Source organism: Prionailurus bengalensis, chromosome B4 (genome assembly GCF_016509475.1).
Source record: "Prionailurus bengalensis isolate Pbe53 chromosome B4, Fcat_Pben_1.1_paternal_pri, whole genome shotgun sequence".
Classification (NCBI taxonomy): Eukaryota; Metazoa; Chordata; class Mammalia; order Carnivora; family Felidae; genus Prionailurus; species Prionailurus bengalensis.
The window spans coordinates 129,940,214-129,967,663 of record NC_057358.1 but is presented as its reverse complement, the minus strand read 5'-3'; the positions used below and the strand labels follow the sequence as shown (position 1 = coordinate 129,967,663).

At 50.2% G+C, this 27,450-nt stretch overlaps 1 protein-coding gene across 1 annotated transcript; it reads right to left on the bottom strand.

Annotated features, from left to right (window-relative positions):
- Positions 1-11,023: 11,023 nt before the first annotated feature.
- On the bottom strand, positions 11,024-19,684 carry APOL6 (apolipoprotein L6). Its single transcript, XM_043563623.1, is given in 5 exon segments — positions 11,024-12,102; positions 12,942-13,369; positions 13,372-13,775; positions 15,568-15,694; positions 17,771-19,684. Coding segments are annotated over 5 exon segments (1,176 nt in total). The 5' UTR covers positions 17,835-19,684; the 3' UTR covers positions 11,024-11,949.
- Between the last annotated feature and the right edge of the window lie 7,766 nt (positions 19,685-27,450).

Sequence of the window (27,450 nt, the reverse complement as noted above, 5' to 3'; positions counted from 1 at the left end):
AGAAGGAAGGAAGTTCTGGCACACGCTACCACATGGATGAGCCTTGAAGACATTTAGCTGAGTAAAATTAGCCAATTACAAAAGGCAAATTCCATAGGATTCCACTCATATGAGGAACCTGGAGTAGTCAAATTCCCAGCGGTAGAGAGGAGGTTGGTAATTGTCAGGGGCTGGAGAGATAAAGGAATGTTTACTCAGCACAGAGTTTCAGTTTTGCAAGGTGGAAAAGTTTGGGAGATGGACGATGGTGATTGCTGTGATGGTGATGTACACTTAAACATGGGTGAGACGGCTTCATGTTATGTCTATTTTACAAGAGGAAAGCTAAATTTAATATATATTCTATATATTATATTATGATTTTTTATATGTATATGTATATAGGCGCCTGGATGTCTCAGTTGGTTGGGCGTCTGACTCTTGATTTCAGGTCAGGTCATGGTCTCACAGTTCATGAGATCGAGCCCTGCATCGTGCTGGTAGCTGGTAGCTCGGGATTCTCTCTCTCTCTCTGCCCCTCCCCCTGCTCCCACGCTCTCTCTCTCTCATAATAATCAATAAACATTAAAAAAAATATATATATATATACACACATACACCACTAAGGAAGTAAAAGTCAAGACACAACCTGAGAAAAGATATTTGTGATAACTATATCTAACAAAAGACTTTTATGTATAAAATGCAAAAGAACTCCTACAAATCCATAAGAAAAGTAGCCTAATAAAAATGGGTAAAAGGCTTGGACCAGCACTTCACAAAAAAGGACATTCAAGTGGTCAATAAGCCCGTGCGTCCATCAGCTCAACATCATTGGTAGTCAAAGAAATGTACGTGAAAGCCACGATCACACAGGTATCACTCCAGGCCTAGCAAAATGGTTAACATTTTTTAGAAGTGACCAGGTCAAGAGACGACGAGGGTGTGAAGCAACCGGAACTCTAACACATTCTTGATGGGAAAGAGCATTGACATCATCGCTTTGGAAGACTGTTCAGACATATTTATAAATATAAACATGCACGTGCCCTCAACCAGCAATCCTACTACTGAGTAGATTTCTAAGTGAAATGAGTACACAGGTCTTCCAAAGTACACGTGACCAAGGATGTACATAACGAGCCTTATTTACAACAGCCCCAAACGTGTCTGTCATTATTCGAATGGATAAAGGTGTTGTGATATATTCATATAATGGACTGATAATCACTGCAATAAAAAATAACGAATTATGGCTACGCGCCATCCCACAGACGGACCCGTGGGTGCAAAAGACTACATACTGTGTGGTTTCATTTGGATGAATTTCACGAGCAGGTAAAGCTAACCAATGGGGATGGAAATCAGAATAGGGGATGTGGTAGCCAGAATTATAGCCCCCCCTCAAATGTCCCATCTTAATCCCCAGAAACTATGTTATGTCACATGGCCAAAGGGCCTTTGCGGATGTAACGAAAGTTGACCCTAAGAGCGCGGGCAAGAGAGAGAGGATCCTGATGGGACTGATCTCATCACAGAAGCCCTTAGAACCAGAAGTTTCTCTGTCTGGAGGCACGAGGAGGTCAGACAGATTCAGAGTTGCGAGAAGGGCTTGAGCCTCAGTGGAAACCACAAGAAGACAATGAATTCTGTCAACACAGTGAATGAGCCTGGAAGTGGACTCTGCCCCGGGAGCCTTCCGAGAAGGTCCCACACACCCTGACTTTGGCCTTGTGAGACCCTAAGCAGAGAACCCGGTCAAGCTCCCTGGACTTTTCACCCTTACAACCGTGAGACAACACTGGGTGTTGTTTTAAGCTGCTGAGTTTGTGGTAATTTATTATGAATTTGTTACGGCAGCCACAGACAACTGATACAGTGAGTATTGACTCAGAGATGAAGGGAGCCCTCAGGGGTGCCGGAAATATTCGGCATCTTGATCAGTTGGTAGTTACAGGGAATATACGTAGGTAAAAGTTTATTAAGCTGGGGGGAGGGGTGCCTGCGTGGCTCAGTCGGTTAAGGATCCCACTCTTGATTTTGGCTCAAGATCTCTTGGTTCTTGAGTTCAAGCCCCGCATTGGGCTTTGCAATGACAGTATGGAGGCTACTTGGGATTCTCTCTCTCCCTCTCTCTCTGACCCTCCCCTGGGCTTGCTCTCTCTCTCTCAAAATAAATATTTAAAAAATTTTATTAAGCTATACACTTACTTTTTTTCTTTTTTTAAGTAGGCTCCACACACAGGGCTGAGCCCAATGTGGGGCTCGAACACACGACCATGAGATCAAGACCCGAGCTGAGATCAAGAGTTGGGTGCTCAACCGGCTGAGCCACCCAGGTGCCCCTAAGCTTAATATTTTTAAAACCCAATTAAAAATAGAAAATGAGCCCCACCCCTGTGTCATTTCAGAAAAAAAAAGAAAGAAAGAAAATGAGGGAGGGGTGTGTGTGTGTGTGTGTGTGAAACAGGTGATGGGGATGCACCTGTCATGATGAGCACCAGGTGATGTATAGAAGTGTTGAATCACTATATTGTACACCTGAAACTAATATTACCCTCTATGGTAACTAACTGGAATTAAAATTTAATTAATTAAATTTAATTGATTTAATTCAGTAAAAATTCACTATCCTTGCTAGGTTACAGCTTTATTGCACTATGGTCATAGAGCCATACATAATTTCTTTTTTCCCCCCCTAGTTTATTGTGGTTTTCTTTGTAGACAAGTACTTGATGTATTTTTACAAATGTTTCCTGAGCATTTGAGAAACTCCATTCTCTGTTAGGAACAAAATTTTGGATGCATATCAAATTTTTTCATTGCATTATGTAGGAGGAAATGCTTCTTTTTTTCCCTTTGCCCATGTGGAGGGAGCTCCATTGGAGGAACACCCCGGACCCTCTTCACCCTCTCCGGAGGAGGAGGAAGAACCTAGCTGTTAATTTTTGCAGAAGGCGGTTCATGCATAGCTCAGCCCTTTGCTCAAAACTCTCCTGGGGGCTTGCCTGCTCGCGAGAGAACACGTCCTGTGTTCCTTCTGTCCAAGCTGCACGTGTCAGGGAGGTAAGCCCACAGAGGACACTGTCAGTTGTCCCAGCACGCCTGCACCCCGGGAAGGGAGCCGACCACTTGTGCGGTGAAATCCTCACAAGCCCACATGCCTTGCAGAGAAGGCTCGCCTCATTCTCCAACAGCTTCGCTGGTAACGAAGGTAATGTTTCCATGTCCATCTGCCTCCTTCTTGCTTGTGTCTAGCTCTGGGTTGCTGCAGTGGCCCCAGACTTGAAGAAGGATACTAAGAGTGTAAGGGGCAAAATAACACATGGGGTTGCTAAAGCCTAAATTTAGGTCTTTGGCTTTGGTTTTGTAGGTCATGTGTGGTTATGAACTTGGCAGCTCACAGAGGCAGGTGGCCTGTCCTCACGAAAGGCTGCTTGCTTGCTTTTTCTTTCTTTCCCTTTCTCTTTCTTTCTTTCTTTCTTTCCTCAGGAAGAGGTCTTGGTTGATGCCAGACCCTTTGGCCTCAGTAAACAGTGCAGCTCAGGAAATGGATCAATCACAAGGAAGAGAAACTCTGTTTGCAGCTCTTTTCGACACTGATAGATGGGACTAGGAGACTATTTTTTCCCTGCTATCAGGTAGTTTCTCAGCCAGGCCGCACACAGCAGCTCCAAATCGATGTCAACCATTACAAATTCATGATGTTAAAAGTTCACTGGGCAATGAATTTGAATACACATTTCTCCAAAGAAGACATACAAACGGCCAATAAGCACATGAAAAGATGCTCGACATCGCCAGTCATCAGGGAAACGCACGTCAAAACCACCGCGAGAGACCACCTCACGGCCATTAGCACCGCCGCTACTGGAAAAACACTAGAAAATGACAAATGTTGGCGAGGGTGTAGAGAAATGGGAGCCCGTGGTCACGGTGGGCAGGACTGTAAAATAATGCAGCTGCTACAGTGAATAGTATGGCGGTTTCTCAAAAAATTATAGACTTCCCATTTGTTCGGGCAGTCCCACTTCTGGGGATTGGCTCAAGAGAACTGAAAGCAGGGACTCCAACTGGCATTGCACCCCCGTGTTCACGGCAGCATTTCATAGCCAAGAAGTGGAAACAACCCAGATGACCACAGGTGGATGCGTGGCTACCCAAAACACGCTGTATACACATGACCAAGTGTTATTCAGCCTCAAAAAGGAAGTCCAACACGTGCTATGACATGGATGGACTTTGAGGACATTATACTAAGTGAAATTAGCCAGCCACAAAGCAACAGGTATCGTATGATTGCGCTTCAGTAAGTTACCTAGAGTAGTCACATGCAGAGAGATGGAAACCCCAGCACTGGTAACCAGGGCCTCTGGGGGAGGGGTTAAGAGTTAGCGATTAAGGGCGACGGTTTTGGTTACCGATTACAAAAATGTTCCGGATAGGGACGGTGGTGATTGTTGCACAACAGTGTGAATGTACTTTTTTTTTTTAAAGTTTATTTATTTATTTAGAGAGAGTGAGACAGAGTGCAAGCAGGGTAGGGGCAGAGAGAGGGAGAGACAGAATCCCAAGCAAGCTCTGCAATGCACTGTCAGTGCAGAGCCCGATGCAGGGCTCGAACCCATGAACCCATGAGATCATGACCTGAGCCGAGACCAAGAGCCAGACGCTTAACCAACAGAGCCACCCAGGTGCCCCAACAGTGTGAATGTACTTAATGCCATTGAACTGTACACATAGAAATGGTTTAAATGGAAAATTCTATGCTATGTATATTGTACTGCAATTTTAAGAAAAGAGAGAGAATTGCCATTTACCCAGTTTAAAAAAAAAATTTAGTGTCACGCCTGGGGAGGCTGTGTTCCTTCAGCGACCCCAAATTCTGTCTCTCTTTCGTTAAAATATTATTTTGATCCACCCTCGGGACCATCCCTCCATGGTACCCATCCTGAATTCCTCAGACTTGTCTACTGGTTCCAAGCCACGTTTCACCGCGATGAATGTCTTCATCCTAGGAGGTCCCCCAAGGTTTTAGAATTCAGAGACCCAGACTGTGGCTGCACCCAGAGCAGGGTGGTAGATTTGGTAACTAATAATTTTTAAAAAGAATGGAGGCAACCACATTTGCTGGGGTGCTGCAGACCAAGGCTGTACGCAGGCACCTCCCCACTGGGGTGCCGACAAAAACTCTCAAGGTGGTGGGGGTGCTGCTGACCTCCCTGGGAATCCACCTGGACAGAAGCCACCTTTGGGGAAAGTGTCAGCTGGGAAGCTGGGTGGGGCAGCCTTGGAACCCACCAGAAAGCTGCCTCTGGGGGTGATGATGAACTCACTGGGATCCATCCCCCCTGGCTTCCACCTGGTGGTTGAGCTCCACGGGAACCAGGAAAGGAGCGCACACCAGAGCCCCGAGGAGAAGTCTGCAGTGCGCCCTCTACCGAGAAAGCTTAGAATCTGGGCGTAGGTGTGTGAGCGTTCTTCGGAGTCTTCTTGAACTCTTCTGGATGTTTGGAATTATTCCTAAGTTTAAAAACTTAAATCAAAGAACCCCTTTAACTGAAAATGACCGAAATAAGACACTGGGGAGGATTTTTTTTTTTTTTACTTTAAAAAATGCCTTGGGCTCTAGAAGAGAATTTGGTTTTGGACTTTGATTCTTTTGGACTTTAAAAGATTTTTATCTCTTTGAACTTTTATCTCATGAGGGCAACACAATTTGATTTCAGACTAACTCTTTCAAACTTTAATTTGCAAGGAGATCACACTTTCATATTTTTTTTTCCTGGAAATTTGCAATGGAAAGGGGCTTAGAAGCAATGTGGGGGTTCTCGCTGCTCGCTATTTACCGTTGGACTATCTTTCTGCTAAATCTTGACCTCACTGCAAAATCTCTGAAGAGCTACGCTGGACATGGATATCATTTGGGATGCAGAATGGGAGAAATTCTGGTCATAGTGAGACCTTAGAGTTCATTTACTACTGTTTTGATCTGACCCATTTCTTTTAAAAACTTTTTTAATGCTTATTTTTATTTTTGAGACAGAGACAGAGTGCAAGCAGGGGAGGGGCAGAGAGAGGGAGACACAGAATCCGAAGCAGGCTCCAGGCTCTGAGCTGTCAGCACAGACCCCGATGCAGGGCTCAAACTCATGAACCGTGAGGTCATGACCTGGGCTAAAGTCGGCCACTTAACCGACTAAGCCACCCAGGCGTCCCTGATCTGACCCATTTCAAAACCTCTCGGCAGCAAACTTTATACTGCACAAAGCTGACCCGGGATGATTCAGACAGAAGTGGTTGGTATAGAGGGGACAGAAGGGTGAAGCTGAGAGCAGGGCCGTTCTGCTGCATGGTTGATTGCCACCTGCTGACCGTGGACTTGACAGATAAATCCGATGCTTATTTAAAAGAAGATTAGGAAGTGTAGAAGGAACACTTACTCCGTTTCCGTACGGAGGAATTCCATCCAAGTAATTCCTCCATCTTGCTCACCAACTACAAGGAAGGATGAGCAAGTTATATGGTGGGCAAGTTGGCTGGAAGGAAATGCCATGGATTTGAGGTCCACTGGCCTTCCTAAGCTTACAGGGCTGGCCCGAGGTCGTCCAGTACCATGCGTGGAAAGGGGGTGAGACCATCTAATTGAGGAGTGAAGTGGCAACAAGCCGTATTGGGCATCCAACCCATTTCCTCCAAAGCCGTTTCCTCCAACAACTTTAATCAAGACGATGCTTTCATCTCCACCTGCCCGAACCAAGTCTCTTTCTTCATTGGCTCTAAACTTGGGAGGGAGAAGAGTGGTGCTGTTTATTAGCCCCCACACATCCCAACTCGCCATTCAAATTATGTTCGTCTTTTTTATTTCACCGTCTACATCAGCGCCGTCCAGTAGAACCATCGTGCAAGCCGCACCCATGTAGCTGTAAATTTTCTGCAGTCACATTTAAAAAATCGGGTGAAACTGATTTCAAGAATACATTTAATTTAATGTAATCTTCCCAAAATGTTACCATTTCAACATGTGATCACTTAAAATTATTAATTGGATATTATATATATATATATATATATTTTTTTACACTATGCCTTTGAAATCCAGTGGGTGTTGTATACATACAGCACATCTTACGTGCTGAGTGGTCACGTGACCAGTGGCTACCATATTGAACAGGGCTGGTCTACGTGATCTTGCCTATCAAAGAAAGGAAGGCTAGTTTTCCACTGTGATTTTGTCTAGGTGAATTATACCAATGAATTCAGGCTATCTCTCCCTTCCCCCCTCTCTCCCACAAACACACGCCTTTTTCATTTTCTCAAGGGACCAGGAATAGGTTCAAGTTGTTTCTGACATACTTTCCCCCAGACAGCTATTTCTTTGAGCGTAACATGTGCCTTGACTAGAACACATGCCCATTTGGTTTGCTTGCAGTTAAAAGTGAGATTTTAGGGGCGCCTGGGTGGCGCAGTCGGTTAAGCGTCCAACTTCAGCCAGGTCACGATCTCGAGGTCTGTGAGTTCGAGCCCCGAGTCAGGCTCTGGGCTGATGGCTCAGAGCCTGGAGCCTGTTTCTGATTCTGTGTCTCCCTCTCTCTCTGCCCCTCCCCCGTTCATGCTCTGTCTCTCTCTGTCCCGAAAATAAATAAACGTTGAAAAAAAATTTAAAAAAAAAGTGAGATTTTAGACCCACAGGACTGTGATTTATAGATGACAATATTTTGCATTTTCTTCACAAGTTCAAGGGCCGCCTGAAGTTCATAGGTGAAGATGGACCTGGGTGAGCTGGGGTGACACATGAAGGCCCCTTGAGGCCACTCACAGGTAGTCAGGTGCTGATGGGTCTGGATGAGTGAGGTTTCTGAAACCTAATTGAAGCCCCTCCCCCTTCCCCAGCTGACTTGGGGTTTAGCTTAATGACTGAGATTCCTAATTTCCTTCTAGTAGGGGGGAGGGAGCAGGTCACCAGCAGGACTGTTGACCACGTGTTTGCTGCTGTCACAGACCTCAGCCTGGGCAGGACAAATTCACTGGCCCCTCTGGAAGGCCCAACGCTTTGGAAAAGCCTGGAACTTGTGTATGTTAGATTGTGGCATCCCGGGGCACCTGACAGCTGCTTCTCCACACTCATGGGAGGACGCCAACGTGTGCGACTCCCTCGCTTACTAAAAGAGAGGTTACATCTCAGAACCGATAGGCTTCTCAGAATTCCTGACTGGCCGTGGTGGAGTCAGGCATGGGGCACCCATGAGAACCCCACTCAAGCCGGAAGAGCGAGGCCAGTGGTGGGGTGGGGTTGCCCTGAAGGACACGGATGGTTAAAGGGCATCTCTTGGCCAGGAGCACAAAGCCTTAACTAACGGGGAGGCACAATGAGGTGAAGGCACCCCTTCTCCAGGATTCCGGGTGGTGTAAGATTAGACATCAGAGAAACAGACGGTGATGCGGAGAGAGCCCAGGATGGAAGGCACTGCCGGGAGGAGAGAGAAGGGTCGCTGGGGCTCCAAGTCAGGGAGTGGGGTGCAGAGACAGGTGCAGCGAAGAGTCTGTCTGGGAGCCCCTACCCTCTGGGAGGAGAGGCTGAGGCTGAGGGGTGGATGGGGAGGGAAGGATGGCCTCTCTGCCCCCCACCCTCCACCTCCCACCTCCCAGTGTTGGCTCAACAGCCTTCATAAGGATTGGACTTTCTGTCAAGGACATTTTCCCCGAGACCACAAATCCACGCCCAAATGGAGCCCCGGATTTCATTCGGGTTACATGTGGGTCGTGGCTGAGGCACCAAAATCCAGGAATGGAACCCGGCGGGTAAGTGTCAGAGGTGGGTCTCCGACCTCCATGCTAACTCACTCTTTCTCGTTTTCTTCCAGACATTCCACAGAAGAAACAAAACCCCAGGCTTAGTGACTACCTGTTCTGTGCCTGGTATCATTACTGATAGCGTTTATTTGGAACTTTAAGGACACATACACTAAGCCAACAGTATTAAATGTGGAGAAAGCTGTCTATTTACTGATTGTTGACGCACAATGAGCAACCTTTGTGGAATCTCTAGAAGTAAGAAAGAGAGTTTTATTCGAGCCCAAGTGAGGACAGCTGCCGGGGAAACACGCTCATCACAGGGAAGAAAGTGCTCCGGAGAATGAACAGTTTTTACAGGGTTCTATACTTTCTTATGTCTTGTAAAAGCTCAAAAGATTATGGATTTGCATTCAGGCAGGAATCACAAGTTTTATCAGAGAGGAATGCAGGGAGGCACCTGGGTGGCCCGGCTCAGTTGGTTAAGTGTCTGACTCTTGATTTCGGCTCAGGTCATGATCCCAGGGTTGTGGATGGAGACCCAGGTCTGGCTTTGTGCCGAGCACAGAGCCTGCTTAAGATTCTCTCTCCCTTGCCCTCTGCCCTTCAGCTCTCCGCAACCCACCCCCCCCCCCCCCCGCCACCGCTGGTGCCCTCTCTCTAAAATTAAAAAAAAAAAATACAATTTTTAAAAAAGAGAGAAAGGAGCACTGATATCTCAAGGATGAGATGGTTTTCCTTCAGGGGCTCATTCACAGAGCAGGTGGGGGTGGGTGCACAAACCAGGCCTTTAGAGGGCTTTTCTGTCATCGCTATGCTCACCAAGAACTTAAAACAAGGACACGAGGACAACAGAAGCAGGTAGCACAGTGGCCCAGGCATGGGATGGCAACCGTTTCACCGCTTGGACGGTGAGAGGTGTAGACAACCAGACGGGCAGGCTGTGGTCTGAAACGGCGACGGTGGCTCTTTCCCCTCCACTCTTTTAAGTCTTTCCTTAACTTCCCATGATCTGTTTCCCTACCGTGATGGGGGGCTGGAGGCCGTCTCCTCCTTTCCCTTCATACTGTCCTTCTTTTTACCCCCATTCAGGGACACAATTTCGAGAAAAAAAAAAATCTCAACAATAACGCAACAAGTTTTTGGCACACAGATGTTCACTTTACCACTATGTATAAGTTTTAAAAATCGCCGTCAGTCCAAATGTCCCTGAAAGAGGAGGGCAGCTACCGGACCCCTTGCTGCTTTCCTTCTTCCGGCTCTTTTCAGCAACCATACTGTTTTACCAGAAACTCTTACAGAAACCAGCACGGGCAAAGGCACGGGACCCAGTCCTGACCAATCAGAGTGGTCCCTGCACCTTTGCTCCGCCCCTTTCCCCTTGGACGCCCCCAACTGGAAGGAAGGGGGCCACTGGGGGGTTTGGGGGTGCCGGGAGGGGTGGGCCCTCTTCCCTCAACCTGGTGGAAGCCTGGCCAACAAACGGGAGCCTGATGATGGGCGTTGAGGAGGGCACCTGTTGGGAGGAGCCCTGGGTGTTGTATGGAAACCAATGTGACAATAAATTTCCATATTAAAAAAAAAAAGAGGGGCGCCTGGGTGGCGCAGTCGGTTAAGCGTCCGACTTCAGCCAGGTCACTATCTCGAGGTCTGTGAGTTCGAGCCCCGCGTCGGGCTCTGGGCTGATGACTCAGAGCCTGGAGCCTGCTTCCGATTCTGTGTCTCCCTCTCTCTCTGCCCCTCCCCCGTTCATGCTCTGTCTCTCTCTGTCCCAAAATTAAAAAAAACAAAAAAAAAAAAAAAACACGTTGAAAAAAAAATTTAAAAAAAAAAAAAAGAAAGAAATGGGAACCTGATGACATCATTTTTACCCTCTGGATCCAGACACACCTGAAGTCCACTGTACCCCTCAGCTTTTTAAGTACATGAGTCAATAAATTCCCCTTTTTTGGGTAGGCCAGTTTGCATTGGTTTTGGCCACTTGAAACAGAAAGTGATGACTAACATGTCTAATTTAAAAGACTACATATGGGGCGCCTGAGTGGCTTGGTCGGTTAAGCATCCGACTTCGGCTCAGGTCATGATCTCACGGTTTGTGAGTTCGAGCCCCACGTCGGCTCTGTGTTGACAGCTCAGAGCCTGGAGCCTGTTTCAGATTCTGTGTCTCCCTCTCTCTCTGCTCCTCCCCTGTTCATGCTCTGTCTCTCTCTGTCTCAAAAGTAAATAAACGTTAAAAAAAATTAAAAAAAAATAAAATAAAAGACTACATATAATCAAGAGAATATTGTGCAACACACGAAAAAAGTCTATAAAAACCAAGTGAAATATAGAAGGGCAGGAAAATATCGTTAAGTGAAAACAGCAAAATGCAAAGTGCTAGATCTGTAGGCAAATAAAGGAATTGAGAATGAGAGCAAGACCACTCATTGGTTTGCAGAAAAAAAAACTTCTGTAAAGGCAGCCTGGAGGAAGCCCCGCCCCCCGCCCGCACGCAGTCTAATGGCCGCTACACTTTAACACCCAAAGCAAGTAACCACGGGAAGGAAATTCCACACCCGGCCGCCAACAGTGGTCACCCTTGGTTGATGCATTGTTTCCAATGCCTGGTTTTTACTTTCCTGAACTTTAAAAAAAGTACCTCATGTCCATGCACTGCTTTCAAAATAGCAGCTAAAACATAAAAAAGAAGAAAAGAAGAAGAGACAGGTGAATGGGGAAGCCTGGAGAGGCCCTAAGTTGAGCAGAGCACTTGGGGAGAAAGGGAGGGCTCCTGATGGAATCTGGTCCGGCAGGTTCCGGTGACATCCCTGTGTGTGCAAACCCAGGGTTTTAAGGCAGGGCAGGGGGAGGAAGAGAGCAGAGCAAGGCAGCCGGGGAGCCCAAGGTGAGCCCAAGGTGACCTTCACCTGAGGGACCTTCCTTGTCTTACGGTCCCCGCTTAGCAGAGAGCCTGTGTGCACATGAGCGAACGGGGTGCTGACAAAGCAGTGGGAATGAGGTGGCTCCCCAAGGAAGAGTGGGGGACAATGAAGAAGCCGGGTGGCAAAGGAGAGGCAGGACAGATGGCCCTGGCCACCCTCACCAGCCGACAGCGCCCTCAGGACCCAGGTGGACCTCCCGGTTGCTCAGTTTCCAGGCATCCCTTCTGCCAACCAGCCCGCCTCCGCCCTGCCCCTTTTAATTCTGCTCAGAGGCCCGGCGGCTCAGCCTGCCCTCGTCCTCTTGTGTCCCCTGGGGTCCTGCTACCCCACGCCTGGCTGGGGGCTGGGGCAGAGACCCCGTGCCTCCTCCCGAAGATGAGCTCCTGGGTCTTTCCTCTTGGAAGAGTTTCTGTAAAGAAAGGAAAACAGCAGTCACAGGAAAGCTACAGAGGGCTCCGGCTCAGCCTGGCGGGCAGCTCCGGGGGCTTCTGCGGTCAGGCTTCCTGGCTGTGTATCCTGACTCTGTCACCACCCAGCTGAGAACTTGGCGAGCCTCAGAAGCTCCCCGTCCTAGCCAGCTGGGGCTGTCCTAGCAGAACACCACAGGCCGGCGCCTTGGATAACAGGAATGTATTTTCTCCTTGTTCTGGAGGCTCTGGCCCATTGGGTTCCTGGTGAGATGTCCCTCCGGGCTTGCTGATGGCTCCCATAGCCTTTCCTCTGTGCGCGCGCAAGCAGAGAGAGAGAGCCCTCTTGTGTTCCTTCCTCCGCTTAGGACACAGTCGTATGGAATCACCCCTTCCTGAGACCTGAATCAGCCCCAATCACTTCCCAAAGGCCCTCTTTGGGACCTCTACCGAGTCGCATTGGGACTTCAATCACGAAAGTTCAGGGGACACATGCCAGTCCACAACACTCCGTGTGGCTCAGTGCCCTCTTCTGTTCAACCGGGAAGACCCTCTTAGAGCACTGAGAAAGAAACAGAAGGCATGACCAGGGCTGTCCAGGACAGGTGCCATTATCGTCAAGATGCCCCCGACGTCATTTGGACCTTCGGGGCCACTGTCTGCCCCACGTCCTCAGGAACATCCAAGCAAACTACACACACACACATACACACACACACACACACGCGCACGCCCCGGCTCCTTCAACACCTTTCCCATAAGCCTTGGTGCCCATAAGTCCCAGTTCAAGCTTCCCGCCTCCCTCCCCCAGCTCCACCCAAGAGGGAGATGTCAGCCTCACCCTCCGCTTCAGGCTCTCATAGAGCTGGGTGAGTTCTGTCAGCGTCCTTTCCAGCTCCCAGGTCTGGGCCCTCAGCTCTTCCGCAGACTTCGTCCTTGCTCCTTCCTTCAGTCGCTTCCAGTCCTTCAGGAGGGCGGTCAAGTCCTGGCCGAGGGATAAGCCCGCCATCGCACTCCCCAGCAAGCGAATGTTTGTCGTCATCAGCAGCGTCGTGCCTTTAAAGGCCCTTTGCACCTGCCTGCTCCTTCGGGCCGAGACTCGGCCAGTGGTCAGGAGACGCTTAGCAGCAGTGGCCAGACGCGGGTGGGCTCTAGCTATCTGAAGAGCGCGGATGTCCTTCTTAATATCCTTGATGGCACTTCCATAATCATAAGCCATCTTTCCAACAGCCATGAGGTAAGACGCCTTCTGCCCCCGGGCTCCCCGACCTCGTGGCCACTGGTGGGCACTAGGCTGCTGGCCTGAGCTCGGGCTTCTTGATTTCGAAAGTGTCCCAAAATGTTGATCAAGATGCTGGTGACCCCAGCTGCTGTCCCCAGACCTTTACCAGCAGCGGAGAACATCAGACTTCCTCCTGCTGTTGCTGGAGCAAGGACTAGAGCCAGGATGCTCATGGCTCCTGAGACCACCGCCATGGAGTTGGCCGCCATGTTGGTTTTGGTGAGTGTTCTGTGGGTTGTGTCGATGTGGTCTGCAAGGGCGTGGAGCTTTCTGATGCCTGCTTCTAGCTCCTCCTTCACGATGGGGAACTCTTCCAAAAATGTTATCTCTTCAGCTGACAGACCCTCCTCTCCTTGCTGCATACCTTCACACAAAAGAATGTCATCCTGGTCCCTGTGGATGAGTGAAATAAAGATTTGGCTTCAGTCTCCCAGGTGGCAAAGTCACACTCTTAGGCCCAATGCAGTTTCTGGATGCTCTCGCCACTCCTGACTCTGAGTCCTTCCTGCCTCTCCCTGACACCTCTGTTACCTCTGACCCAACTGTGGAGAGTCCCAGAACGCTGTTGGGAGCTGCGCCTTCCGTAAAGAGAAGAAGCACGTAAGAGGGGCTTCTGGAGGGACAAATGTCCTGAGGGACATTTTCAGCCTTGTTCAGAGACACTGTCACCCAGGAGAGGGCAGTGGGGGAATGGTAAGATCTGAGTCAAGATGAGCAACGTGGGACTAATGGAGGGACCGGTGTGGGAAACGCAGGAGAAAGAGAAGACCAGGTTGAGAGTCTCTATACGCAGAGGCGAGTCAGAGGAAGGAGGCGCCATATTGTACAACGCAGCCTACACGTCTGTGACTTTGAGTTTAGCTGCTGTGGTGACCTTTGCTTCCACCAGGAGTTGGACACCAAGAGGACTGAGGTGAGTTATCACCAACGTTCTGGAGGTTCTCCTCGGCACGTGGCCAGCTTCACTTGGCCACTCAAACAGACGGGATTGGTCCTTCATGGAAGACGTCAGGGACCCAGGCTTCTCCTCCCCAGTATCTCACGGTACAAAGTATCACCCCAGCAGAGTCTGACCTTATGGGAGAGCGGTATCGGGCAAGAGCAAACGGACTCCAAGAGCCATCGCTCCACCAGGGAGGGCGTAGGAGGTCTGGTGACGACACAGGTTCCCTGGCCCAGAGGAGGCAATCAGACCTGGAAGGGACCCCAGCCAAGACCCAAGCTGCCTCCTTTACTTTTCAGCAGAGGCAACAGAAGCCCAGAGAGGGAAGGGGGACTTGCCCTGAGGAGCGCATGAGGTGGGGGCGGAGCTCCAAGAACCTTGTATCCTGCCGGTTGTTTCTTTCTCCTCTGTCAGCTGACGTCAGGAACTCCTCACTGAAGTATATATGCTTATACTGTTGAATCTCTCTCTCTTCACACACACACACACACACACACCAATTTCTTAATGGGAAAGGTTAAAAACTAAATAGACTCCCAAGGAAACCCCTTAGCGCTAATAAACTAGAAAATTTAGGCCCAATGATCAGTTAACCAGCAGCCATAAATCAGGTCACGGAGCAGAAGGTTGCGGGGCGGGGGGTGCTGGCCGTGGAAAAGGGGAGGGATGCAGGCAAGGAGGCAGGCCCTGCCAAGGAACCTTAAGCTTTACGGATCCCACAACGCAGCCCTGCCTGCTCGCTGTGTTTCCTCAAGTGAATAGGGACAAAGAGGAGAAAGGGCGAGCAGGGGCAGAGTTGACACCCCCACGCTGTGCTCACTACAAAGTCACGAGACGGCGGTGCCCACTGACGGGTGTAGACTTGCGGTCCCACCGGAGGAGGCACCACGCAGTGTAGATGCCCTAACTCACTCAGTGGACATATGCTGATTTTCTACCTTGGGCTGCAAGCTGCTGGGGGCTTCCGCCGATGAACGGATAATCGGGCCCGAGTTCATCAATGCAGGGCCACGAAGGGGCTTTTTTTGTGATGTGTGAGCTTTCACGGGCCTGCCCTCTGCGAGGGGGGCAGTTTCTGCCCTTTGAGGCCTATCGCCCGGGGTCATGCACCTGACGGGATCTCACTTCTTCTGTCCAAAATATTTAGCATAGTCCCTTTTTTCTCCTCGTCACGTATCAAGAGGATGCCCAAGACGTTTTGGCAAAAGCAGCCTTCCCCGGGGACAAAGCTCTCCCAGTTACCTCTGCAAACCAATGCCAGCCTCGAAGACTTTCCTCGCCTGGTCATCCACCAGCTCCTGGGCCACCAAAGCCGTGCTCATTCTGCCCATGGGAGAATGAGAGGTGTCCTCACCAGTCAGACAGCCTTCTGGTTGGGCACATGGAAAGCAAGGTTACTGCCAGTGCCCTGATCCTTGTGAAGTTCAAGGTTTGTGGAGGGATTTTAGACTACATAAAATCGAAATAATGAAAAACTCACAACGTACCAAATATTTGCAAACTATTGTTTGTACATTTTATATAGAGGGGCAGCTTATATACAGGAAGTAGACAAAGTAAAGTCCGCAGCTCAGTAAACTTTCACTTATATACGCTCCCGAGGAATAACCACCCAGATCAAGATACAGGACAGCGGTTTCTGACTTCTAGAACCATGGGTCAGTTTGCCTACTCTTCAATTTCACATGAATGGACTATCTTCTTTAGCTTCCTTCACTCAAGATGTGTATGAAATGCACTCATGTGGTGGGTATCACTGATTTTAAAAATGATGGCTGTGGGGCACCGGGGTGGCTCAGTCAGCTAAGCGTCTGACTTTGACTCAGGTCATGATCTCACGGTTTGTGAGTTCAAGCCCTGCATCCAGCAGTGTGCTGACAACTCAGAGCCTGGAGCCTGCTTCAGATTCTGTGCCTCCCTCTCTCTCTCCCCTTCCTCTACTCATATGCTCGCTCTCTCTCTCTCTCTCTCTCTCAAAAATAAACATAAAAAGGGGCGCCTGGGTGGCGCAGTCGGTTAAGCGTCCGACTTCAGCCAGGTCACGATCTCGCGGTCCCGGAGTTCGAGCCCCGCGTCAGGCTCTGGGCTGATGGCTCAGAGCCTGGAGCCTGTTTCCGATTCTGTGTCTCCCTCTCTCTCTGCCCCTCCCCCGTTCATGCTCTGTCTCTCTCTGTCCCCAAAATAAATAAACGTTGAAAAAAAAATAAACATAAAAAAATGTTTTTAAAATGATTGCTATGGAGTATTTCATTGTATAAGTACACTGCAATTTATTGATCTATTCTTCCACTGATTGGTATGTTTGGATTGTTTCCAGCCATTGGCTGTTGTGACCGAATTGATTATAATGATGAAAAGATCATTTCACAAGAGAACAATTTATAAGGCCCTTTTTACAAGTTAGATTCCAACAGACATATTGATATTATATTAGTATTATGAGAACTGTAAAAGGTCCTGCCTGAGCATGCAGCTGGGATCTAAAATCCATCCCAGAATCGACTTGCCAAGGTGTGAGCCCTTGGGGGCCAGGGATGGGGGGAGGTGCTGTGTCTATCGGGAGAAAGGAGCACTTTGATTGCTTGCTTGCTTGATTGATTGATTGCATGAAGTTGCTATCCATTTGTGGAGCCAGGCGTCCTCAGAGCTGTATCTACACTTGTTAAGTGGGTGAGCTTTTTCTCATAAGCCCCAGGACACTGTAGGAGCCAGTAGTGGTCCTCATCTCACTTACATGTTAAAAATGATCACTCAGGCTGGAAAATAGACTCTAGACTTGCAAAAGAGGAAGCAAGGAGGCCAGTTAGAAGCTGTTGCAATAGTCAGAGTGAGAGGGGACAGCTGCAAGGGACCAGGTTGATAGAAGTGATGGCAAGGATTATATTTGTAAGCAGCCACAGGATTCATCGGGGGATGTGGGATGTGGGAGAACAGAGTCCCAGATGACTTCAGGGTGAGTCAGGTCTGGGGCCTGCAGGACTGTTGCGGTGAACGTTTCAGACTCACTTTGGGGGTGGGTTAAGTCTGAGGTGCCCGTGAGACATCCAAGCGATGCTTGAGTGGGCAGTGGATATATGATTCCTGTTCCGGCTGGGGGATGAAATGTGGGAACCATCTGTGTAGAAAGCCCTCGAAGCCATGAAATGGCATAAGAACCTTAGGGGGAGAGTACCAGCAGAGGCCAGGGATGGTCCCAGGCCGAACCCCAGAGTACCCCAACACTTAGACCCGGAAAGAAGACAAGAAAGCAGCACGAAAAGGAGAAGCAGCAGCGAGTGAAGCACAAGGAGAACAAGCACTTTGGCATTTTGGGAGCCACGTCTTTGTGTATCCTTGTGCTTTTCAATGTTCTGGATCACTCCGTTTTTCGTCTTTCTCTTACAAAGACATCACTGGATTCTGTTCTCCCCTCTCAGGAAAATGGCTGGGATGGAGAAAAGCTTACCTTGGCAGATGTGAGGGGCCTCCATTGTGGTGAAGGTCCAAGCGGTGTCTCTGCTCTTCTCCATACTCAGAAGGGCAGGGCGTCCGGCTGGGAAGAGACATGGTTTTAACCTTCCAGAAGAGGAAACTCACCTATAGTTAGTATAGAGACAGTAGGGCAGACAGAGGGAAGTCCCCCTCTGTCACTTACCAGTTCTGTGATTTCAAGAAAATCAACTCACTGCTCTGTTTCCTTTTCCTTATCTGTGAAATAGCTAGGACAATGTCAACCCCAATAAACAGTGAGGAGCAGTAATTTTTCGTGATTAAGATGGTGTAACCACAAACAGGATAAAAACCCTCTCTCAAGATGAGAACACCCTTATATTGGCTTAGAAAGCAAAGCCCAGCTATATACACTGTTTACAAGAGATCTGTCTGAAACATAGCGAGCCAGAAAAAGTTAAAATGGACAGTCAGAGCAGGCCCAGGAGGTGGCTGTATCTATAAAGGGGTGGGGGGGTGGGCACAAGGGATCCGTGTCACAGACGTGTTCTGTATCTCAATTGTGGTGTTGACCACACAAATCCACATGTGTGAAAAAAATTGCATAGAACTAAATACGCACACAAACGAGTGGGGGTAAAGCTGGGGGGCTCTGATTAAGTTCGGCGGTTCATATCAACCACCATATCAACCATCGCTGATTGCGCACGGGAATGCCAAGACGCTTTGAAAGACCTCTGGGAAATTCTCACAAAGCTCAACATACTCTGATCATACGATCCAGCAATCACGCTCCTGGATATTTACCCAGAGGAGTTGAAGACTTAGGTCCACACAAAGACATGCACACAGATATTTATAGCAACTTCATTCATAATTGCCAAAGCTTGGAGACCACCAAGATGCCCTTCGGTAGTGAATAAACAAAGTGTGGTCCCGTCAGATAAAGGCGTATTATTCAGCACTAAAAGAAATGAGCTATCGAGCCATGAAAAGACATAGGGGAGCCTTAAATGCATGTTACTAAGCAGAAGGAGCCAGTCTGAAAAGGCTACATTCTGTGTGATTCCCACCATATGACTTGACATTCTGGAAAAAGGCGTAACTCTGGAGACTGTAAAAAGATCAGTGGTTGCCAGGGGCTGGGGAGAGGGAGAAATGAATGGGTGCAGCACAGAGGATTTTTAGGTCAGGGAGACTATTCTGTCAGATACTATAGCGGTAGACACGTGTCATTATCCATTTGCCCAAACCCGTAAAATGTACGCCAAGAGTGAACCCCGATGCCAACTATGGACTCTGGGTGATAACGATATGTCAGCGTAGGCTCACCATCTGCAAGGAGTGGACCACTCTGGTCTGGGATGTTAATAGTGGGGGAGGCTCTGCGTGTGCGGGGAGCCAGGGGGCATAAGGGGGATCTCTTTAGGCTCCCCTCCATTTTGCTGTGAATTTAAAACTGCTCTAAAAAAAAAAAAGTCTATTAAAAAAAAAGAGCCGGGCATAGCATGCAGATACAAATAGGAAGCATCGGAGCATTATTTGTAACATAAAAAACTTAAAGGAAAGAAAGAAAAGGAAAGAAAAGGAAAAAGGAAAATCAAAAACCACCCCAAATGGATCAGCTGAGTAAACTAGGGTTTATCTACCGATGAAACGGTATGTAGTCATTAAACCAAATGAGGAAAATCCATGTGAACAGAGGGAAGGATCCCCAGCATATACTGGTAAATACAAAGGCAGGGTGTGGAACACTGTATACTATACTTGAACTTGTGTAGGAGAAAGACACATGTGTTTGTAGAGACAAGAAGCCAGTAACATTGATTGGATTGGAGGTCAGGGATGAGAGAGGGAAGCTTGCTTTTTTTGTTGTTTTTAATGCTTATTTATGTTAGAGAGAGAGAGAGGGAGAGAGCCCACGATCAAGGGAGGGGCAGAGAGAGAAGGAGACAGAGAATCAGAAGCAGGCCCCGCGCTGTCAGCACAGACTCGAACCCAGGAACCGTGAGATCACGACCTGAGCTGAAGTCAGACGCTCAACCCACTGAGCCACCCAGGCGCCCCGGGAAGCTCGCTTTTCACGCTACGCCCTTTTATACTTTCCATAGCGATCATTTGTGCCATACATCTGCCTGTGATACCTTAATTTGTTTTTCAAGACTGCCCCCTGTAGCAGGTTGAAGAGCTGTGCCCCTCAAATTCATGTCTATCCGGAACCTCCGATATGACCTTATTTGACAGCTGTGTCTCTGCAGATGTAATCAGTTAAAGGATCTGGAGACGAATTCATCCTAGATGGGGGCGGGGTGGGGGGGAGCTAAATCATCCTTCCGAGAAGAGGAGAGGACGCAGAAGAGGTGGCGTGGTGACAGAAGCAGAGATGGGAGTCAAGCTGTCGCCAGGCAAGGATTGCCCGAGTCACCAGAGGCTGCAGGAGGTGAGCAAGGGGTTGATTCTTCCCCGGGAGCCTACAGGGGGAGCTTGGCCTTGCTGACGCCCTGATTTCAGAGTCCAGCCTCCAGGGTTACAAGAGAATACATTTCTGTTGTTTCAGGCCACCCAGTCTGTGGCAGCCTTAGGAAAGGGACACGTCCTTTCATTTCTCCCGCTATATTTGGTACTTGGCCCCAGAGCTATGTCAGAAATGATATCTTCAAGATACGCCTTCTCTCTCATGGTCATCTTTCTCTCCCTTCTTTTCTCTCTCTCTCTTTTTTTTTTTTTAAGTTTATTCGTTTCTTTTGAGAGAGAGAGCACGAGCAGGGGAAGGGCAGAGACAGAGGGAGAGAGGAAGAATCCCAAGCAGGTTCTGCGCTGTCAGCATGGAGCCTGATGCGGGGTTCGAACTCCCAAACCTCAAGGTCATGACCCGAGGTGAAACCAAGAGTTAGATGCTTAACCGACTGAGCCGCCCAGGTGCCCCTCTCTTCCCTCCTTTCTGCTTCTGAAAGAACTTAGAAACAAAAGTCCTCCCATACATAGTTTGAAGGCACAAACATTCTTGTAATCTTTTCCCCCCTAATTATTTAAATAAGCACAGATTTACTGTAGAAAATTTAGGGATAAAGAATAAAATTCTTCTGTATTCTCAGCACACAGAAATGACCACTGTGGACATTTTATTTTATTAAAAAAAATTTTTTTTAATGTTTATTCATCTTTGAGAGAGAGAGAGACAGACAGAGCATGAGCAGGGGAGGAGCAGAGAGAGAGGGAGACACAGAATCTGAAGCAGGTTCCAAGCCCTGAGGTGTCAGCTCAGAGCCCGATGCGGGGCTCGAACCCACAAACTGTGAGATCATGACCTGAGCCAAAGTCAGACGCTTAACTGACTGAGCCACCCAGGCGCCCCTGGACATTTTATTTTATAAGTAAAACAAGGGGCACCTGGGTGGCTCAGTCTGTTGAGTGTCCAACTCTTGATTTTGGCTCAGGTCATGATCCCAGGGTTGTGGGATCGAGTCCCGAGTTGGGCTCTGTGCTGAGCACCGACCCTGCTTAAGACTCTCTCTCTCTCTCTCTCTCTCTCTCTCTCTCAGGCCCTCTGCTCCTCTTCCCTGCTCACTCTCTCTCTCTCTCAAATAAAAAAGAAAATAAGCAAACCAAAATTTAGACTCATGACGTTCATACAGTTTTGTGTGAATTTTTGTCACTTAACATTGCATTACGGTGGCTCCCTGTATTAGCAAATAATTTCCAACAAGCTGTTTAAAGTCTGTGTGACATTCCATCAGACGGATGTGTCATTGTGCATCTGATAAGTCCCCTACTGTTGAATCTGTGGGTTGTCTTCAGTTTGAGCTTTGGTTTTGTTTTCATAAATAATTTTTGCTTTATGAATAATTTTTGATCCTTACCTAAATGTTGGCCCACCCATTTGGTTATTTCTTTGGGATAGTCCTGGAGGTAGAGTTAATGCATCAAAGATAAAGAGTCTCTCCTTGGGGCGCCTGGGTGGCTCAGTCCCTGAAGTGTCCAACTCTTGGATTTGACTCAGGTCATGGTCTCAGGGCTCCCGGCTTCAAGCCCCGAGTCAGGCATCGCCCTGACCGCTTGGGGTCTGCTTGGGATCCTCTCCCCTCCTCTCTCTCTTCCCCTCCCCGGCTTATGCTGTCTCTCTCAAGATAAAGAAATAAACTTTAAAAAAATAATTTAAAAAATAAATAGAACACATGTTTTCTCCTCTCTGACTTACAAAGCTAGATTCTGGAAGTTTGTCTCCAGGGCACCATGGCCTAGAACATGAAGCACATTTTCGTGCTTATTTGTGACCTGCATTTCCCTACTTGATACACCTCTCGGTGATTCTGTGACATGGAGGCTAATATTATCCCGATTTTCCACATGAGGAAACTGAGGCACAGAGAGACCAATGCCATACATTTGGTAAATAGGAGAGGGCAGTGTGATCCCAGCCGGGCCTGCAGTATGAGCCTGGAGCCGTGGATCTCAGTCAAGGGTGAGTTTTCTCCCCAGGGGTTGTCGGCAATGTCTGGAGACATTGTTTTAACTGTCACAACTCTGGGGGAGGCTGGCTGGAGGCCAGCGAGGTCGCTAAACAGCCTGCAATGCACAGGCCAGGCCCACAGTTAGGAATGACATAGTCCGAGATGTCAGTGGGGCTGAGGTTGAGAAACTCCCGTCTGGGGCCCCACCCTCTGCCAGCGCCCTGTCGCCATTTTCCGTGAGTCCTATGGGATGAAGGGTGAAGGCGACACAGGGAGCTCTTGGGTCCCATCAGATCCCACCCCCTTCCCCCTACGGACATCCCCTCGATGGGTGTGAGAGGGTGTTCACATTGAGAGAGGAAAGGATTGCCAAGAGCGTTCCAGAACTTATTTCCGTTTGCGAGCTTGTATCGCCGATAGTCTTTCTTCGCCTGCCTGGGGAGCCTTTAGCTCCATCCTGTTCTCCAGTGGCCCCTTCCCTGCAAACCAACTTCCCCCAACACCCAGGCTAAGGAAAAGGCAGCTCACTCTGAACACACAGCTTTGAGATACTCCCCTTAATCTTCATCACCATCTCCCCTCCCCCCTTCCCCGAGCCTCCCCCCGCAATAAACCTACAATCCAGGGAATGAACGCTGCAGGTTCTCTTTGCAGATTGGGACACATCCCTCAGCGTCTTTTTTTTCTCCAAAGATGACATCCTCTCCAGGGAAACGCCTGTCGCCGGTGAGGCCCCCTAGGCTCTGGGGGCCGGGACCTCTCGTCTAGGGCCGTGGGGTCCCCAGCCAGCGGAGGGGAGATGCAACTTGGTCAGTCCCGTCACCCTCTTAATCCCGTTTTCGTCGAAACCTTCAAACAGCCCAGAAGGAGAGATCCCTACCCTGATTTACCACAAAAGACGTTGAACTTCAGATCTTTCCGGTGGTCAGGTATCTGGCGGGATGGGGATTTGGACCCCGGTGGCCCTGGCGGGAGCTCGTTTTCCTAGACCAAGTGCCTGCAGCCCATCGCTGGGGCACATTGCCCTTCAGGGCGGTGAGCAGTGCTGCTGTCTCACCGTGGGCTGGGGTGCCCAGGGAGAGGAGTTCCCCACCTCCCCCGCTCCGTCCTCACCTCTGCGGGGCCTCTGGTCCGGCCGGGGGGCCACAGGGGGACAACACGAAGTGCAGGGTCTCCAGCGGGTTCTGCTGACCAAGGGGAAGCCCGAGCCTCTGCTGGCCAACTCTGAGCGATCGGAAAAACTGGGTCCGGGTTCTACAGGCACAGAAATGCCAACGACTGAGGCAATTCTCCTGGGACGACCAGGGCTTGCTGAGAAGTGGCTTGCACTTTCCCCTTCCTTGTTGCTGTCTTCTCTAATAGATGTGCAATGAAGCCGAGCCGGGGGGCAGAATCGAGGGCAGAGGCCTGAGCGCCACCCCTCCGCCCCCCGCCCCCTGTCCTAGCTGTGAAGCGGGCACAACGGGCGTGGCTATGAACACCAGGACCCCGGTCCAGCCGACCACGGGGAGCGGGTGCCTCCTCTGTCCTGGGCTTCGATCCCCCAGCTGTGAAATGGGTATTAAAACAGTTCTTGTGGCACAGAGCTGTCGTGAGGAGCAAGTCACGCGGCGCCCAGCGTGGACGGAGCACGCGGCAAGTGCGTCAACGGTGGCTGCCTCGGGTGCTGTCACATCCCTTTTCCACGCTCCTAGGTGGGTGACACCCAAGGTCTGAGGCCTCGTCCCTGCAACCGTGAGATGCAGAGTTCTCTGAAGACTGAGGCGTGTTTTCCGAACTCGTGTGGTGGAGGAACCCGACCCGGTGCAAGGTGATGGTTCTTACGCGTCCCACCTCGTTGGCGGATTCGTCGTTTTCCCGCGGAAATATTAGCAGCGTGTGGCTAGACGGGGTGGCCGGGGTCTTGAAAAACTTGCAAGACTCCAGAAAAAGTGGGAGACTCTGCAACACAGCTGGCCCCGGTGGTTTGGAGATACGGGATTGTGGCCGTGACTCTCCCACTTTGCAGATGAGGAAACTGAGCCCTTAGAAGGGTCACACAGCTAGGAAACAGCAGACGGGCTCTAGACCCCGTGTCTGTGGCCGTGGCCTGTATGGCAGTCTCGGGCTGAGCTCTGTGTCTCCAAGTGTGGGCAGGCTGCCATCGGGGGCCGCGTGGTTCATTCGTGGCGATGTGGCCAAAAGCCCCAGGTCCTCTCGCAGCCTTCCAGAGGCCACACCGGGGGCTGTTGCTGGCAGACTCTGGGTTGCTGGCACCCTGCCCGTGTCCCCTGGGGCCCTCTGAGCAGGGTGGGATGAGGGGGCACTCTGAACAGACGCTGTCCCTGAGGTAGGACTGGCCAACCAGGGCAGCGGCCACCTGGCCTCCCTGCTGCTTTCTCTGGCAACAGACCCAGATGCCCAGGCCTCTCCTCGGTCCCGGGAACCTCAGGGGCCAGGCCGGCCACCGCACTAGGGTGCTGTTTACCACAGCAGCCCTGGTGAAGCAAAAGTCCCAGGAGACACTGGCGGGGGGCGGGCAAGAAAGCCTGTCACGCGCGGGAGACGCTGCTTACGAAAGTTTGTGCCTCCTCCCCGAGAAGGCACGGGGCTGGGGATGCCTGTGTGTCCCTCGGGGGTCTGACTGGCCTGCACAGAGGCCGCCTGTGTCCCACCGTCCCACTGGGCGGCGGCCGTGGAAGACCACCTCGCGGATCTCTGCTGGCTGGGACGGGGCACCTGGGCTCTGAGGTGTTCTGGTTCCAGCCGCACCTGCATCGCGCCCACACGGCCGGGGAATAGACTCCTACGTCTCTGTGAGGTCCCCACGCCCTGGGCCCGGGTCCCGTGTTGCGTTGTAGGCCTTGCTCAGGCCCCAGGGGAGCTGCAGAGGGGGTGGGGGCAGGGCTGGATGGGGAGGCCTGGGGGCAGCGGGGGCCGGTGGCCTCGACCCCAAAACACCACAGGCTCTTCTCTGGCTCCTGCTCCTGCCCCAGTCCTCTCTGCCCCCTCTGGCTGCCTCCTGCCCCCAGGGGGCAGGGAGTTTTCCAGCCGCTTCTGCTTCTGCCAGAGTCCGGCCATCCTGGGAAGCTAACCCCTGACTCTTTGCTCTCTCTGCCTGTTTCCCTCCCAACCCTGGGAGGCTTCTCCCTCCTCCATTCTCTGTAGGCACTTCCCCAAGGTCACGTCTGCTTCTCTCTGCCCTGAGGACTTCTTGTCCTTTTCTCTTATTCCCTGAGAGATTGAGATTGAAGGGGGCCGGGGAGGGGGACGTCACACAGATAAAGGGGGCATTGGGAAATATTTCAAAAATATCCCCTTTGCTCTCGTCAAAGGCTTAGAGAATTTCTGTGTTACCAGACAAACCAACAGTGTCTCCCTTTTGTAACCTAATTGAAGGCGGTAGGAGTGCCACTGGAAATCAGACCCTCCAGGTGGCCCTCCCTCCCCCAGGGGCCTGGCCACAACCCCTGGAGCCGAAGAATTCGGGAGCTGACTGCCAAACACCCGGCTGCCTGGAGCTGTGGTTTTATTAAATTTTTTGAACACAAGCGCTAGAGATTGATTCAGGCTAAATTTCACTTAAGAATTTTCTGGAACACCCCCCGAGGCAGTTCCAGCTTCAAAGGTGCGGCAGAACCGCCAGGCCCGGGGAAAGGTCCGGAAGCAGGCGGCCCGCAGTGCGTCAGGAGCTTGGCGTGACTCGGGAGGCTGGTTCCATCCCTTAACTCAGTCACCGTCCTTTCTTGTCCCGTCAGGATTTGTGATCCCTCGGGAGAATCGGGTTGGCCTCGTGGAGGTCACAGGCGCACCTGTGTTTTGGGGTGCATCTTAGTCCTTTTGGGGGGTGCCATAACAAAGAAACTGCAGACTGGAGGGCTTTGAAACCACAGGCATTCATTTCTCACAGTTGTGGAGGCCGGAAGTCTGGGCTCAAGGTGCCAAGATGGGGGGATTCGGGTGAGGACCCGCTACGTGGCTGCAGCCTGCTGACTTCTCCTTGTGTGCTCACATGTGGAAGGGGCCAGGGAGCCGTGGGGTCTCTTTTAAAAGGGCACTAATCCTGGCGCATCTGGGTGGCTCAGTCGGTTAAGCCGCCGACTCTTGGTTTCGGCTCAGGTCACGATCTAACGGTTTGTGAGTTCGAGCCCTGCATCGGGCTCCACACTGACAGCCCGGAGCCTACTTGGGATTCTCTCTCTCTCTCTCTCTCTCTCTCCCTCTCTGCCCCTCCTGTGTGCTCTCCCCACCCCCCCAAAGTAAATAAACTTAAAAAAAAATAAAATATGTGCTTTTAAAAAATAAATAAGCAAATAAAAGGGCACTAATCCTGTTTCTGAAGGCCCCACCCTCATGGCCTCATCACCTCCCCGAGGCCCCACCTCTGAATACCATCACGTGGGGTGCAGGATTCCAATATGGGAATGTGGGGGGACACAGACACTCGGGCTGTAACAGGCGGGTAGGCACGGAGGTGAGGCTTGTTGGTTAGTGGGCTCACTACAACCACAGGGGGTCAAGAGGCAGTCACCCGCAGGAAGGGGGCGCTCTTCCTAGAAAAGGCCAAGAAAGGATGCTGGGCAGGCAAAAGCAACAGGTGTTTGGTCCATCCCGTCCTCCGCACTGCTCTCCCCCCACACACCCTCCTTCCAGGTACAGGACTGAAGAATGCCTTCCTTATGAGACGCGGTGACCCAGATAAAGTCCTGGCTGTCCCCACTCCTGCCCAGGAGTCGTACCCGAAGTCACCACCGGGGACTACGTCTGCAGCCACAGATCCACCCAATGGAGCCACAGGGCTCTGAAGCCAGGGTCTCTGGCCTTCTCTCATTCCATCACAACCCTTGTTGACATTCTCGAATCTATGGCCTCGGTGGTGAATTTAACCACCCTTAGTAGCTAATAAAGGGAACGAGGAGGAGAGGGACGGAAAAAAATCCTGAAAAATCATGCTGATACGGCAAGCAGGGAGTGACAATTTTTGGTTGTGATCTCTTTCCGAAACTCATTTTAATACTATAATTATGCTAATATTATATTATCACCAGCTTCAAAAAAATATTAGTAACAATAATAGCAGTAATCATTCTAGCTAGGATTTACTGAGCACTTGCTATGTACCAGGTACTGTTCCAAGGGCTTTGTAAGAATTAGCTCAAGGTCATGGCCAGGATTTGCAACTTTTCTCCTGATTTACCCATTCCTTTATCCCCTTGCCTTGAGCTGGCTTTCAATGTATAGGACGGACTATTATTCAACCTTGAAA